General features: G+C 33.0%; 1 protein-coding gene across 1 annotated transcript; it reads left to right on the forward strand.

The window, feature by feature from the left end:
- Window positions 1-10,902: 10,902 nt before the first annotated feature.
- Window positions 10,903-13,679, forward strand: LOC120199538 (putative tRNA (cytidine(34)-2'-O)-methyltransferase). The gene is made up of 7 exons (XM_039200587.1): window positions 10,903-11,094; window positions 11,206-11,306; window positions 11,429-11,497; window positions 11,594-11,652; window positions 11,997-12,057; window positions 12,149-12,202; window positions 13,359-13,679. Exons 1-7 carry the CDS (start codon window positions 10,932-10,934, stop codon window positions 13,635-13,637), a joined length of 786 nt encoding a protein of 261 aa, XP_039056518.1. The 5' UTR covers window positions 10,903-10,931; the 3' UTR covers window positions 13,638-13,679.
- The last annotated feature ends 4,400 nt before the right edge of the window (window positions 13,680-18,079 follow it).

The raw sequence follows: 18,079 nt of genomic DNA on the forward strand, positions 1-18,079 counted from the left end.
AATGATGTATCCATTTTTTTGGGTAGAAAGTATTTCATAATATATTATTATTTAAATAAAAAGTTTATATTATATAATTTTATGGTTTTTAAAGAAAAATTATTTAACATATTATGGTATGGTTGAAATATAATATTTAATATAAAAAGTATTTATTATAAATTATTATAGATAACATAAGGGTAAACTATACAAATGATCACTTTCGTTTGAGTTTTTTAAACTTATGATAATTGGATTAAAAAATATAATATACGGTCACTTTCGTTCTGCTTTAATTAATGTAGTCCCCGGGACGTTAACTTTCGTTAGTTTGATGACGTGACACGTTAGTAAAAAGTTTAATTGTTATTTTAACCCTTGAAAAAATTTAGATGAATGCTATTATAGACCTTTTTATAAATTCAAAGTAATTTAGGGACAAAGTTCTAATTTACCCTTTTAATGTACTGAAAAGGTCCATGATTAGTATTTTATCTAAATTTAGGGTTAAAATAAAATTAAATCATTTTACTAACGTGTCATCTCATCAAACTAAAAGAAATTAACTTACCAGTAACTACATCTTAATTAAAACGAAATAAAAATCACCATAAATTATGTTTATTTAGTGATCATAAATTTATAAAATTCAAGCGGAAATAAGTCATTTTGTAGTTTACCCATAAAATAATAAATTTTTAAGATTTACTTTTTAATATTTAAATATGAAATAAAATGAAAAAAATCAATATATATGATTTTTAATTAAGTCAATGTATATGATATTCGGTCAATCAGATACGTTTTTCATATCATTGATCCCGAAATAATTATGTGAATAATTTGAAAAAAAAATAAAAATGAAAATATGAATCAGCTGCAGTAGTATTAAATATATTATTTAAAAGTAAAACGAACGTTTTATATATAAAATTCAAAATAAAATGATGTTTAATAATTTAAAAAATGTAAAAAAATTAAGAATGTTAGAATATGTCATGTAATTATATTTAAGAGTGCGATATATTTATTAACTATTGTAATCATTATGTCGCACTAAATTGAATATAATTAACTTCAATAAAACATTCTTATTCTTTGCAGAGGAATGATAAGAGGTGTAGTCACGCCTACTATAATTGCATACTAATAATCACTTTTTCTTGATGGATTTTGTCGGTATATTGGATAAGGGTGTTTAAATTTCAATTTTAATTAATTAATCGATTGAATTAAATTATACTTGATTAATTAGTCGATTAATTTTAAGCTCGATCGATTAATGGTTAATTATTTTTTAAAACTTTTGTTTATGATTTCAGGCTTGAGTTTCTACGAAAGTAGGCTGAGGCACACATTGACCTACACAACATATCGATATGTGTCGAAACATCTTTAAAATTATGAGGTATATCTTCTTTCAAAGTTCGCTTCAATGGTATTAAATCGTGGTTCAATGCATATTAAATCGTGGTTCAAGATAGTCGTCATCATCTTATAAAATGTGATTGAATCACTCAAAGCTAACAAGTTCAATAATTAAAATAAAAAATTTGATCTATTTATCATAAAATGATTCGTGAGTCAATTATATGTAGGGAATAATTAACACTCGTGTAATGTCTTTTTCGGTACTTAGTCGATTACGTTGTGAAAAAAATGAATTCATACTCTACTTAATTAGTTAACCCTTAAATAAAATAAATCCCACTTATACCTCAAAAAATTCGTTAGTAAAATATATAAATAAAAACATAATACAAATCAGTACTAGATAAACTTAAAGCATCTTACTGAAAGAACATTAAAATAACAAATAAGGACTAAAACAAATAATGTACAAATATGTTGATGCAAAAATAAAAAAAAAAAAATGAATAACATTTAAAACAAGGGATGAAATTAAACAAAAGCAAAATTAAAAGCTTTTAATATTGAATTTCATAAGGCATTTTAGACCATAAAATGAATCCATCTATTTTAATGAGTTTAGGAAAAAAGTAATGTTGAGTTCATATAAAACTGTTTTGTAGAGAAAATTTGGTTTCTAATAAGTTTGAAGTTGGAGAAGTGTGTTTAAAAAGCAGAAGTAAAAATGATATTCATCAAATCTAAAGTGCAATAATATGCAGATAGTCTCTTTTGTTTAGGGTCTATACGACTTTGGTAATCAATTTAAAATTAAGGGTAAATGGTCCCTAACATTATCGGTTTGTCCGTTTAAGTCCCTCCGCCGTTAACCCTTAACGAATATGTGACATAGCCGAGGGACTAATCGAACAAGAATTATGACGGAGGGACTAAAGTCAAACAGATCGATAACGTTATGAACTAAATTGAATGGATCGATAACTTTAGGGATCATGTAACTTTAATTTTTTAAATTAATGACCAAACTCGGTCAAACTGAAAACAAGAGGACTATTCGCATAGTTTAACCTATTTTTTTATTAAGCTAGGTGATTATAAAGTAGTATATGTTTCAAATATTCTCAATCATTTGACATTGAACGTTCAATCATCCTAATACTACAATCGCTAGTGCTCGAACTCATGACCTCAATCATATAAGGTAGTTGGTTCGTGCAAAAATGGAATTTTAAAGGTTTTGATTTTTAGTTCAAATCATGAATTTAAAGAGCCCAACTGTTTTAGTTTTGGAAGTTGAAGTTGGCTTGGGGGAATAAGCAAGATGATGGCATGAACTGTGTGATATGTGGTTAGGATAGAGGTACCTAATGGCATGACATGATTTCTATTCATGCATATTTATTACATATTCAGATATCTGCTCTGCAAGTGCAAGTGTCCAATGCTAAAATCCCTTGTAATTAAAAGGAAACCAAGCATTCCAATTTACAAGGGAGTGAAGATAGCTCAAATCGATATGAAGCTTCATCTCTTCTAGGTCCACTCCAGGCAGTGCCTTTGATGGTGCTGGTGTTGGTCCTTATAGGTAGGGGAACAAAGTCGGTGCACTACTTGTCACAGCACATTCTTGTCGGCACTGGTGCAGTTGATACCTGCTGCAACGCGATCAAAGCCCTGGGTCAACCTTGTCTATGTGTTCTTGTTAATGGTCCTCCCATAACTGGCGGGATCGGAACATGGCACGCCAGCTGCCTCAGAAATGTTCCGCCAACTTCGAACCATGTATTCTTCGATTCCCCTCGCATCTAGATAGAAGCTTTTATATTTTTCCTTGTTTCAACAGATCGATTATCAACTTTTTTTAAAGTTCTTTTCTCGATGCATGCGCAGGTGATGCTGAAGTAGATGCAAGTCTGACTTTGAAGAATAAAATTGTGCAGAGCTCGTCATCGTAGCCTTTCCCTGTTCTTAGTATCTGTAGTTGCAGAAAATGACAGATAGCTTAGTTAGATGCATATTAAAGCTTATCTCCTTTGGTGACAGATACAGTTCATTGGCACCATTTCTTTTAAATATGCACTTCTTCTTTCTCTTTGAAACTATGGTACAAGCATTTTAGAAATTTATCAGGCCATTTCCCAGCTAATGGCATACAAAGTTGTTTTGTCGATTCGTTTGAGCCCCATCAAGCACAAACTAACAAATTTTTTATGCACTTTTGAGATCTCGGCGCGATTGTGTGATACATACTATCGTGTCCTCTTCCGAGATGAGACGAAATCTCAAGACTAAAAAAAGCAGGTTTCTCTAGACGAACCGTTAGGGTTCTTGGAAGAGCCGCACAAACAAGAATATAAGAATTTACTTTCCATTGCACTTGAGTAGAAAGATCTGATAGAAATATCGCCAGAACGCTGGAAATAATCACACTTTGTAAAATTGAAACACTAGCTGTTTGGAAAGCCATTTCCCAGGCTAATGGCATACAAAGTTGTTTGTCGATTCGTTTGAGCCCCATCAAGCACAAACTAACAAATTTTTTATGCACTTTTGAGATCTCGGCGCGATTGTGTGATACATACTATCGTGTCCTCTTCCGAGATGAGACGAAATCTCAAGACTAAAAAAAGCAGGTTTCTCTAGACGAACCGTTAGGGTTCTTGGAAGAGCCGCACAAACAACAAGACCAATAATAGAATTCAATTACTTCCATTGCACTTGAGTAGAAAGATCTGATAGAAATATCGCCAGAACGCTGGAAATAATCACACTTTGTAAAATTGAAACAACTAGCTGTTTGGAAACGATGGCAACCATGCCAGTCAGTCGGAACATACGAGATCTTGAGTCGGAAAGAGATTACAAGTCGGATATTGATATAAAATGCATTACATCAGTGTAATTTTGAAGAAAAACCTGAACATCTCTCCCTATATAAATATATCAATCAACCAGGGGAATGTGTGTTACAATACAAACCATACACATGATCAGACACCAAAGAAGGGGTAACTTTGTAGGGAAAAAAGATTGAAAAGACCTGCTAGAAGATGTTGAAGAAGGAAGCTCCTATGGCTATGATGATGCACAGCAACTGAAACTCTTTTTTCCAGAGCCAGATTCTAGTTGGGGTCCAGGGACAACAATGATGATTCGGTAGATTTCGGTCACGACAGTAACGAAAGCCGATTCGACATTCGTGTCCTCCAGGGCCGAAGTCTCCATGAAGAAGAGGCCTTCCTTTGAGCGAATTCCTTAGCATCCTCCACGGAAAACGGCTCTAAGGGAGCCGAGGTCAGACTTGTTCCCCAAGCATCACCACAATGTTTTTATCAGCATGTCCACGCAGTTCCTCTAACCACTTGGCAACATGATCAACGTCTGACGCTTAGTTATGTCGTACCAGCATTGCCCCCACTGCTCCTCTGTAGTATGCAGTCGTTACCGCCCGGTACCTGAATCGGAGATTCGCCACCATTAGGACCACCGCCATCCATACAAATATAATAAAAACAGCATTAGCAGTCCTTATAATACATCAATCATGAGTGACCAAACACAAGAATGAACTATGAAAGTCACAAATCATCTAATCTCAAGTCTCAAGCTTTTTAGCAACAAAACTGAAATAGGCATCATCCGAAATTCCAATCCCATAAACAATCAATCTGAAGATGATCAAAGCGATGTAAGAAATAATTCCGATTCCCATAAATAATGTGTAATATGAAAAATATATATAATACCTTCTTGACCAGCAGTATCCCAAATCTGAGCCTTGATGGATTTATGATCGATAAGCAAAGTCTTAGTTTGGAACTCGACGCCGATGGTGGCCTTGGAATCGATGTTGAATTCGTTCCTTGCGAAGCGAGCTAAGAGCTGTGATTTCCCCACAGCGGAATCCCCAATCAGCACCACTTTGAACACGTAATCTATCTTTTGATCGAAACCCCTTTGCAAACTAGACATTTCTAGGGATCTATCTGTGAATCAAGACTCCAACCTGGTCACTACTGGATTTACGATTGTCGTCTTCGTGGTTATACAATATTTGTTTATTACAAGGAGCAGGGGTTTCTACTTTCTAGGAAAGTCGAGGCAAAGACGAGATTTGACTATCGACATTGTGGCGGGTGGGCGGGTGGGCGGGTGGGCGGGCGGGCGGGTCGAGGACAAACCCAGACGGATTCTCGCTCTCCCAAATTAAAGGTTAAATCGGGTAAAAGGTTCTTCTACTATGAGTTTTTACGAATTTAAATAGTCGTATTTGATTTACAAAATATAATATTAATATTGAGAATAAGATATTAGAATGTAACATTAACTTAAGAATATTGTATTATCTTATTTGATTATTAGTAAGAATATAAAATATAATGTTTGATCGAAGGAATATAAATACTTAGATGTGTGTTTTACTAAATTATTCTTTGTGATATTTTTTTAACATACAAACTTTAATATTAAATTATAATATTTGAATGAAAATTTATAAAATATTTTAATTGTTTAAAAATTACATTTATATTATATAATTATATATCAAACTTATATTTTTAAATAATTTTCATTAGTATTATTTATTTAATAAAATATAATACAATATAAAAAACATTGTGGTCTAAATTATATTTTTAATGTATACGGTCTAATTTTAATAACTCAAAAGTAAATATTATTTTCAATATTTATATATTTTACAATAATAACATTTTCATCTCGTAAAATTATAAAATGATTAATATAACAATATTAAAAATATGAAATAATTTAACTACTCAAATGTATTAATATTTTAATAAAATAAACTCTTTTATATTATTATTATTAAGTTTATAATTTTGAAAAACAATAATAATAAGAATTGGAAGGATCCATATGAAAATAATTCATTATTTTAGGAATATTTTTATCTAAAGCGATGATAATTATCATTACCTAAGCATTTGGAGCTAATATTCCCACAATTTTAATCAAAAACTATACTATTTGTAATAAGTTATTAACTGATAATGATCTTTTCAACGAATCAAATGTGAAAATATAATTATGAAAAAGATTGTTCCCCTTAATAATGATATTTTTAACGAACCAAACGTATATTTATTTCGTCATTTATACAACCTTATATCTTTAGACATGTATTTTCAGTCAAGATGATAATTTTTTTCTTAAGTAAAATAATTTGACGTTATCGGTTACTTTTGAACATATGATGTTGCATTTTTTTGGGACATCATACATATGTAAGAATGTTTTAGAAAATTAACGAGGTGATGAAATTCACTTGAACTCTGAACTTAAATTCCAACCATCATATTATAATAGGATGATTAAATCATATTATAGTAGGATGCTTAAATTCGAGACGAAATGTGTAGTACACGAAGTATGGTATTAAAAGGGTAAACGATACAGTTGACCATTTAATTATGTAGTCCTTTTATTTTTAGAGAAAATAATTTCAGTGACCAAAAATCTCAGATAATATACGATTTTGATCAATTTTTTTTTATTTGCGAAAATGACCAACAAAATCGCAATGCGATCTCTAATTCGTATTGCGATCTCGACTATCGTAAATTCGCGTTGCATTTCGCGTTGCGATAGTTGAAAATCGTGTTGTGATTTTCCATTTCGCGTTGCGATAGTCTACAGTTGTCGTTGCGATTTTCCAAATTCGTTGCGATAGTCTACAGTTGTCGTTGCGATTTTTCAAATTCGTTGCGAAAATTCGTTGTGATAGTTAAAAAAAAAGATTTTGTTTCTTAAGAATTTTCTCTAAAAAGATAGTATCCGCGCGGACGTGTCGAAGACACGTATGACCACGACCACGACCACGACCCGAGACGACCACGACCACGACCACGACCCGAGACGAGACGGACGGCGGCGGCGCGCGAGAGTCCCCCTTGTTCTCTATCACTCAACAAGAAAGTGGGAAAGCCAAGCCTTAAATACCATTCCCAATAGTGTTTCCAATACTATGTGGGATTTGAGCATTACCAACACTTGTTCCAATACTATGTGGGATTGAGCCTTAAATAGTGATATTATTTTGATATTTTGCTTAAAATTGCAATAATCGCGATTGATTGTAGATTGACTTTTAATTATGACATATTTAATTGTATAATACTAATGCAATTAGTTGCTGATTCAGTTGTTTTAAGGTGCATGATTGTTAATTGTTTCCTGAATAATCACATTATATTGGAAACAAGTGTTGGTAATGCTCAATCCCACATAGTATTGTAAACACTATTAGGAATGGTATTTAAGGATTGGTTTTCTCACTTCCTTGTTGAGTGATAGAGAACAAGGGGGACTCTCGCACGCCGTCGTCGTCCGTCTCGTCTCGGGTCGGGTCGGGTCGTGGTCGTGGTCGTGGTCGTGGTAATACGTGTCTTCGACACGTCCGCGCGGATACTATCTTTTTAGAGAAAATTCTTAAGAAACAAAATCTTTTTTTTTTTAACTATCACAACGAATTTGGAAAATCGCAACGACAACTGTAGACTATCGCAACGCGAAATGAAAAATCGCAACGCGAAATGAAAAATCGCAACGCGATTTTCAACTATCACAACGCGAAATGGAAAAGCGCAACGCGATTTTCAACTATCGCAACGCGAAATGCAACGCGAATTTGCGATAGTGGAGATCGCAATGCGAATTAGAGATCGCATTGCGATTTTGTTGGTTATTTTCGCAAATCCAAAAGAAATTGGTCAAAATCGTATATTATCTAGGATTTTTGATCACTGAGGTTATTTTCTCTTATTTTTATTACCAATATTTAAATTTTATCAATCACACAATTTAACTATTTAATTTGATCAATCAGACAACTAGCCATTAATATTTGACGGAAATGCTGATGTGATAGTTAAAAGAATTGGTATATTTTTACATTTAGTCATTGATATTCTCTCAATTTGTTCATAGATTGAATTTAATTTAATAAATTAATCATTTAATCCATATCTGACACATGTCAGCACAGGAGCATGACAGATATCGTTAGTGACACATGTCGTTAATGACACATGTCAATACATGATTGAAGGATATTTTTTATTAATTTAAATTTATTTAATTAAATAAATTTCTATCCAATCAAGAGGTGACATGTGTCACTAACCGATTGGATAGAAAATAAAGGGATGAATTTACTCTTGGGTGGAATCGAATCTAGGACCATAAGAATAGATAAATAATGCCCCTACCAATGCACCAAACATCCCCAATTGTTTTTTTATTTACAACAAATTTTATATATCTTTTTAAAGCTTGATAATGGTAAAAGAAAATAAAAGAAAATAAAAGTAAAAATAAATTAGAATTATTTTTTAATATTTGATTCAAGTTAATCTATTAATAAATTATTTACTTCTTATTATAAAAAATATTTTTTAAATATTTTACATCAAAATTATTGAAAAATAAAATTAAATTTAAAAGTTGCTAAATTTATATATTGAGAATGTAAAAATTTATATATAATCATTAAAAATAAAAATTTAATAGAACTAAAATTATGATTTTTTATTTAAAATATTTCCTTTTAAAATTTGGAAAATAAAGTAAACAATTTTTGGTAGAAAAATAAAGTTCAGAATAGTAATAAATATATACAGAATCATGCAAGTATGGTAACTAAAGTGGGGTTTGTTCTAGTGGTTTGAGCGTGGTTGCTCTTTCTTATGGTTCTAGGTTCAATTCCAACGAAGAGTAAATTTCGACTTATTATTTTCTATTCAATCGTGCACGTTAAATAAATTTAAATTAATAAAAACATCACTAATCATAAATTGTCACGTGCTATGTTCTTGTGTTGGTATCAGATCTTGATTGATTAATTAATTTATTAAATTATATTTATATTATGATTAAATTGATAAAATATATAAATATTAATAATTCACATGTCATGTCTTTGATACATGTCAGATCCTGATTGAATAATTAATTTATTAAATTATATTTAAATTATGATCAAATTGAGATGATATATAAATATTAAGGACTAAATGTAAAAATATATCAATTCTTTTAACTGTCACATCAATATTTTCGTCAAATATTAACGGCTAGTGGTCTGATTGAATAAATTAAATAGTTAAGTGGCGTGTTTGACAAAATTAAAAGATCGGTGGTAAAAACAAAAATACTATATCATTAAGTGATCAATTGTATAATTTACCCTATTAAAAACTACTATAAAAGTTTGACAAAACAATTATTTTAATTTTTCTTATTTAAAAATATTTTAGCCCTTAATTTATTTAGGACAAAATTTCTTAAATTTGATAAAAAATTATTAGCTTATTAATGATTCAATGTTGTCACTAACATAACAAGTTTAGAGTGATGACATAGCGCATGAGTTACACCATCACTTATGTTATATACACGTGATATATATCATGTCATTATTTTTATACATATAATATGTATCACATCATTTTTTATGTACACGTAGTATGTATTATGTCATTACTTTAAAGATGTAATATGTGTAACGTAATTACTTTGAACATATAATATATGTGATTAACTCTCTTTTTCTTCCAATGAATATTTTTTAATTTTTTACTATTAATCTTAACCATCTATTTTCACTCATTTAAATATCTTAAATCTGTATAAAATTAAAAGAGTTTTACATTGTACACAAGATCTTATCCCAACTTACATCCGATAGAATGATAAGCCCGAGATATATTCAAGAATGTTTTGCCCTCTTCCTCCATCACTTCAAGATCAGAGAAGACTTGTAGCAGATGACTTCATAAATCACAGCAGTAAATTAAGTGGATTATTTAACTTAAGGAACCTATAGAAAGTTCCTTAATGAGAAAAGAGGAATTATATCTAGTCCTAAAACAAGAAATATAGGTTAGAAATTCAAATTCATGAACCATTGTAGTTTGAAACGTGGAATTGTGTCCGACATGCATAAGCCTAAGCATGTCACCTCCTGAAGCACCACCAGGTCACCAAAACAGTATAACCAGATGAATAAAAGCAGTAATTACCAATATCCATTTGATTTGATCCTTGTCCAGAGGCATCTAATGGGCTGTTATCTGAAAACTTCTCAGCAGCGTGGTCCTCTCATCATCATCATCTGCAGCCACCTTGAGAGGAGGTGCCACAACTTTGATTTCTGTTTCAAACAGATCTAGGCAAGTTTGTCTCGGAGAAATTTTGGTGGTCTCGTGTGAATCAATGGGCTTACATTCCATGGATGTTTGTTAAGGGCAAAAGCAGGCTTTGGAGCTGAAGACCCTTTTACAAATTTGGGGCATTTAAATTCATTCATCTAAAGCTGCAGCCTTGTAAGGAAAAAAACACTAACAAAAAGGGTAGACCGTAGATGGCGCTCTTTTCTCCATTAGAAAGAGCCAGCAACACTTTCTGGGTAAGTTAAGGCCAAGCGGGTTAAAATTGAAAGACAAAAAAGAAAAAGAAAATGGGTTATCTTGCCATAGTAAGTATATATTACTGAAGTTATCCCAGGACCGAGTAGTAAGGAATCAGTTGTAGCATTTGCATCAGTAGGAGTAAGAATGAGAGCAATCCCATTTTCACTCCGGTATTCGCAATCCCATCTTCTTTTAAGCCTAAGACATATTAACAATACTTCTCTTCCTTTGTTCCCTCCTATCTCCAACCCTAACTTTCTCCCTTCTTTCTCTAATACCAGGATTTACACTCAGACTAAGGCTAAGAGTAAGACCCTTCTTTCTTCACTTATATATGTATACATGTGTGCTTCTTTTTTGTACTTAATAAATTAAAGTAACCGGCTTTCTTCTTTCTTTTTGGCTCGGGGTGCTGCAGAAGCTGAAACAGGAAATGGGAACAACTCGTTGCCTGCTTTTGACCCTGACCCTTCACTTTCTCAACAGAAATTACTTCAAGTCGTCTTAGTTTCTCCTCAGGTATCTACACTGTATTTCATCTTTAACGCCATATAACTCGTATGCAAACACCTCTACTTGATTGTTTTCCCTTTTTTACTTTTTCTCCTCAGTAAGTTTTCATTTTCATCTCTTCCCTTCAGATTCCTGGAAATGCTGGTTGCATTGCAAGAACATGCGCCGCCTCAGCCGTTGCCCTTCACCTTGTTGGGGTATCATTTTCTCTTCTTTTCTTTTGTTTTACATTACTTAATTTTGTCAAGCCTGACCTTTTATTTAAGATGCTTCTGTGGTTGTCTTTTTTCCAGCCATTAGGATTTAAAGTGGATGATACTAAATTAAAACGTGCTGGACTGGATTACTGGCCGTATCCTCCTTTATCTGTGTTCAGTACATACCCTTTTCTTATTGATTATCCTTATGGTCTTATCATGATATGAAACAAGAACCTTCAGCTGAATGAAATTCATGGACACCCTCTCTATATTTTCCTTTTTAAGATTGCATTATGTATTGTATTCTAATTGGCCACTTTCTTATTGCTCATCAATTTACAGTACCATTTGGCATATACATATATATATATATATATAGCTTCAAAGGCTTCCAATGAGAGTAATTTGTAAAGATTATCCAAATCGCATTTGATTGACTTCGTTTTCCTTTCAGCTTTGTATGGATGTATCCTGTTTTCACCAATAACTCTGTCAGATATGTTGTTGTTAGAATACATGACACATGGGCAGAGTTTCAGAACTATTTCAAGCAACAGGTTTTTCTCTTTCTGTCCCAACAGTGGATTAGAAATGTTCTGTATCGTTGTCTATTAATTTCCTCCAAATATATTTGGTCCTATGATACAGGAAGGGAATAAACGCTTGCTGGCTTTTACTAAAAGAGGAACAACCATTCATTCAGTGCGTTTCATTTCTTTCTGTACTCTATGTTATGTTATAATGATGGTTTTGAGTTCTGATTAAGACCATTTGTAATACTCGATGTTCTTTTCCTGCCTTATGTTTTATGTTACTGTTAGTTGCTAGCACTTGGGCATAGTAACCTTAAGATACTAGTAAGTTTCCTGATAAACATCCAGGGTAGAGTCTCTGAACTTTCGACCCTCCTCGTTTAAAGATATCGAATATCTTAAGGAGGTCAATCAAGGCTCTAAAGTTGCTCCATGCATATCTTATGTTTGAGGACAGCCATCTTTATATTATATCCGTGTTTACATAATTCACAGGTGAGGCATTCATTGTGAATGAAATCAAACAAGGTCTTCTCCATTCTCAGTTTATTTGTGGTTCTAAAAGGAAGTTTGGTACATCCTTTGCAATGAGTGTATTGGGAGCAGGGATGGACCGAGGGGGTAGTTTAGGTTTTTTCTTTTCTTTGCGTTTTATATTGATGATCTAATTTCGCATCCCCTAAATTTTTAACATAACTTCTTAAAGGTTCACACCCGTAACATAAAATCATGCATCTGTCTCTGATTGAGAGTAAACTGATCCAACTCTTATCATCACCATATGACAAATTCCTTTAACTAGAGAATCATTGAATTCACATCAACTTCAGGAGAATGAATGTGAAAAAGACGACTGTTTGAGACAAAAGGAGAGTAGGAAAACTTAGGTTAAAAAGCCTAGCTGGTCTTTGCACTATAGGCTTACGACCAAATTAATCAAGTGAGTAATTTAGGTCTTGTACTGTTGTACATTTAATTTTGAAGCAAATAGATAAAATTGTATAGGCAGTAAGGTTAAACATTAAAATGTTGATTTATGGTATTGTTACAAAAAGAAAAAAAAACATTGAATTTTGGCTTTTCTTCATTTGCATGGCAAAACTCATAAACTGAAAACATTTTTTAACATTCAAGTCCATTTTTGTTTAAATTTTTACCTATTTGTTTCAAAATTAAAAGCACAGTGATTATATTGCTACTAATGTGCTCGAGTAGGAATGCAAGCAGTGACCACGATAAAGTTATTTTTGCAATTAAGGGATAATTTGAATAATTTTATTTTATTATTCAAATGAAGTTGACTAGAAGTAGTGATGGTGTTGCAGGACTTTTCATATAGAAAAGGTGATTATCTGGTATTTGGCTCAGAAACTTGTGGCCTACCTCCTGATGTATTGCTGGATTGCAAAAGTGAGACTTATGGGGATGGAACCATTCGGATTCCGATGGTCGAGACTCATGTTCGATCCCTCAACCTCTCCGTGAGTGTCGATATTGCTTTGTATGAAGCTTCAAGACAGATGAACTACGAACAGCTTCAAGAGCCCCGTGGAAATTGCAGCGACCGTGAACAATCATACCTTACGGAGGATATTTTTGCTTAATGTGTTGTATACATGCCATTTTTGAACCTCAACGATAGAGATTTCTTTAATAAAAAGTCTTCCTTTTTTTTTAATAAAAAGTTTCCAACTTTATTCAGTATATATATATATATATGTAATCTACTTTCCATTATTGTGTAACAATAAAAGAAAAGAGAGAAAACTCTAGGGTTAACTTGTGGTTGCCTCCTTCAACCTTTTGTCAGGTAATCGGTTAACTCCTTTGTGAACTAGGGCTATTGTTCTTTTGCAATTTAATCAAAATATATAATGTTTTTGCTTCTATGGCCTAAACCAAATGATAATGCTAATAATAAAAGAAGTCGTGGACTCTACAGCATCTAGTTGATTGGAACGTTACCCTCTAGTTTCTCCCGTTTGACTGCAGGATGCCGGCGGTGGACTCTTCTTAGAAGGTGATCAAACCAAATATCGGTGGAGGGAGAGTCTCCGGCAGCGGCCAAAAGCTCACGTCCTCGTTCGATCTAGTCGAAGAGATGCATTATTTGTTCTTGAGAGTGGTGAAAGCAAGAGACTTGGCATGTAACACTGCTGGTGGCACTCGTTACCCGTTTGTTGAAATAAAGATAGGAAACTACAAGGGAACCACCAAGTATTTTGAGAGTAGGAAACCAAACCCGGAATGGAACCAAGTGTCCGCCTTCGCAAAAGATCGTATTCAGTCCTTGTCCGTGGAGATCACCGTGAGAGAAAAGGGGTCAGTAAACGACGAGTTTTTCGGTAAGATTGTGTTTAAGATGTCCGACATTCCCACTCGAGTTCCACCCGATAGTTCAGTAGCCCCACAGTGGCATAAATTGGAGGACAACAACATGGCCAAATGATGTTCGAAAGAATATATCTCGGTGTATTAGCAATGGTCAGAAGGTTGACTTTTGGTTCGATGCTTGGCTTGATGATTATGGACCGTTAATTAACCATGTGACATCCGCTGGTGCAATTGGTTTACAAAAAGTAACGGCGGCAGACATGGTAGATGCGCAAGGGAATTGGAGAGGGGACTGTTTTGAATCTTTTCTTCTGGTAAGAGTCCTTCTATCCATTGCGGCCAAGAGAGGGCCTTTAGCTCACTTTGCTTCAGATATGGTGGGATGGAACTTGAGAGAAGATCGGAAATTCACCATTAAATCAGCTTATGAGAGTTTGGATGAGGATCGAAACATGGAAGCTGATGAATTATGGATGGTTATTCACAAGTATAGGGGGCTCCAAAAAAATAAGCTCTTTCTTTGGTTAGTCTATTGGGGACGTGTAATGACCAATGCTGAACGCATGCTTCCACATCTAACGACGGATAGCAGCTGCCCGGTTTGCTTTGCACACGGTTGAGGACATCAACCACCTGCTTCGACAATGTCCTTCAGCTTTAACAGTTTGGGCTGCAGTGATCAAAACGGATCGACTTCAGGAATTTATTGGGATGGATTTACGCTCCTGGATGAAAACAAACCTTGGGGATACAACGAGTTTTGCTCGACAACATGAGAACTGGGACATTCTATTCGGAGCACTCATTTGGAATATTTGGTTGAGTCGAAACACCATTGTTTTCGATAGATGGCCGGAGGATAGTAGATCGGTAATTGAAAGAGGAAAACAGCTGAATGGATAATACAAACCGAACAAGTCTGTTAGGTTCGGTAAATCGGCAGCCTCAACTCAACTGTGGTACTCGAAGAGAAAGATGGACAAGACCAACTAGCGGATGGGGCGAAGGTGAACACGGATGGTGCAAGGAACCGGGTAACGGGACTTTCTAGCTGTGGAGGGGTTATTCGGAACCATGGAGGGGAATGGAAAATGGGCTTTGCTAAATTTATCAGAATATGTTCGGTTCTTGAAGCAGAGCTTTCATGGGACTCTTATGTGCATTAGCTACAGGAAACTCATATTACACTAGAATTAGACAGTGTGGAGAGCTTTCATGGTACTCTTATGTTGCACTGATACAGATACGGGGACGGATACGGGGAAAGGAACGAGAAACAATAATTCTTAAAATTACAAGATACATGGACGGCAAGGGTATGACATATAATAAAAATTAAATTATAAATAAATATAAAAAATCATAAATAAAGTTAATATTTCACATAAAATTAAAAAAATAAAATTCATAAGTAAATAATAGAAAAATAAAATTCATAAAGTCAATACTTCATATAAAATTTGAAGATTTGGGAATTTTGGCCTAAATCTCTAATTTATTTATGTGACCAAATTGTAATTATTGTAAAGCATGTAACCTGTTTCGTAAACTCTAAAATATTTAAGGACTAACTTTGACGTTATACCATTTTTATTATAATCACAAATCTCTAGCTTTGTTTTGACGTCTAGTTGTGTCTTCCTATTTCTTTTCATTCGATGATTCACGAATCCTCGTCGATCATCCCGTAAACTTATATCTCATCGTGTCGCCGCCATCCTTAGGTTACCGATCATCTTCCAAAAGCCTCCACGCTTTGACCCAAACCAGCTTTAGCTCTCATTCTCTGTCGTCTTGGTTTGATTCGGCCGCCTGAGGACGCATGTGATAGTCACATACCGTCATCGAATAAGCATCAAAACGTTCCCAGATTTATTAAACCGTACCCCACCACATAGCACGTCCCTTGTATGTACTTGTGCCGTCCTCGTGTCGGGGACGTATCGGGTACTGAAACATGGGAAACAGTACCGTCCCCGTGCTTCATAGATTGCAGCAGTTTCAACAGATGAAAATAGGATTACCCTTTTTGAATTACATTGCTGCATTATAGCGGCGCGATTGGACGGTACTACGACGATATAGATCTCGAAACGTAAATTAAGTAGCAGATTTGTCGGCGAAGATGACGGATGACAACACCTATGATTGCCTCAAATTTATCGATCCCCGATGAAGGTTTATCCTGCTTTACTTGAGGATGATAGCAGCACTGTGTGCTTAGATTTCTGTAATTTGCTCTCTCTTTACCAAAAAGAAATATTCTAAGCTAATTGTCTATCTTCTTCCTCTTTGATGGGATTTTTCAGTTGAGTGATCATTTTATTATAAAATGATAAAATTTTTAACCATTTCATTAACTTTTAAAATTTTTTAGGATAAAAACAAAATTTACTCATACTTTAATGAATATTTATATAATTTATCTTATAAATAATTATTATTTCATCGTAAAAACCGATTATGAGTTCAGTGACAAAGGTTGTAGGCATAGATTATCTTTATGGAAAAAATTGCTAAGCAGAAGAGAAAAAGATTATTGTCTCTAAAATTATAGAACGACAGTTATAACAGAATTGGTGATAATAATTGATAAAAAAATTATAATTGTATATTTATTGATAAGTCAGTAATTGATTGACGATATGATTAATAGTTGTTAATATGATTTGTAACATCAAAATGACGACATTTTTTTAGATGGCAAACCTTAGAAGTTAGAGATGTATCGATTTTATCAATAAATTTTTAAATTATTTTTGTAGTATTACACTTTTTGGTCGTCGTTGCATCCAAATATCGCCCATCATTCATCGATTAAATTTCGCAGTAAGATTGGTACGATATTTGTATTTCGCTTTTCTTTCTTCTCTTAGGATTGATTTTTCACAAAACACACTCAAAATTGATGTAAATTTATTTTAGATGTCGATGTATTAATACTCTGATTTCTTTCAATTATCGTCCGACGAGATTAATTTTGAGGTATATTATTCGTTTTGTCGAAATAATATTTTTCATCATTCATATTTTCAAACACCTCAAATCCCATAAATCTAAGAAAGACAGCTCATAAATTTTTTATTTAATTTCATCGATTTTGAGTGAGTTTTATAAAAATCTAATTATATGAGAAGAATGGGGAGTGAAACGCTAGCGTTTTGGTATTGATTCTGCCACAAAAATTGATATGTGACAGATGATGATTTGGTGTCGATGATCGTCAAAAAGTATAATGTAAAAAAAAGATCCATATACTCCAAAAGTTGAGTGTTTAAAACGACATCGTTTTAAGTATCAGAACAACTGTACCAATATGATATTGTTTTGGTGTGACGAGTCATATCAACAATTACTAGTTATGAAACAAAGTAACATAAATGAATATAAAATTAAAATTCAATATAAGTCTATAATTGATAAAAAAAAATGTAAAATGCATTCATATAAAGAATCAACAAACAATTGAATATCTGAAACAATTTTCACTATTTATTAAAACTATAACATAAATATTAATTATTAAATCAATAAGTTTTTCATAATTTTTTTTCATCTTTCGTACTAAATAAAATCTAAAAATTATTATTATTATTATTAATTATATGAAATAAATATATATTTTTTTATCAGTTTCTAGTTATTTGAAATAAATATATATTTTATTCGCGGCTTTTCCGGGCAAGAAAGGACACTGCAAATTGGTCCTCCA

This window comes from Hibiscus syriacus, unplaced genomic scaffold (genome assembly GCF_006381635.1).
Source record: "Hibiscus syriacus cultivar Baekdansim isolate YM2019G1 unplaced genomic scaffold, ASM638163v2 tig00005459_pilon, whole genome shotgun sequence".
Classification (NCBI taxonomy): Eukaryota; Viridiplantae; Streptophyta; class Magnoliopsida; order Malvales; family Malvaceae; genus Hibiscus; species Hibiscus syriacus.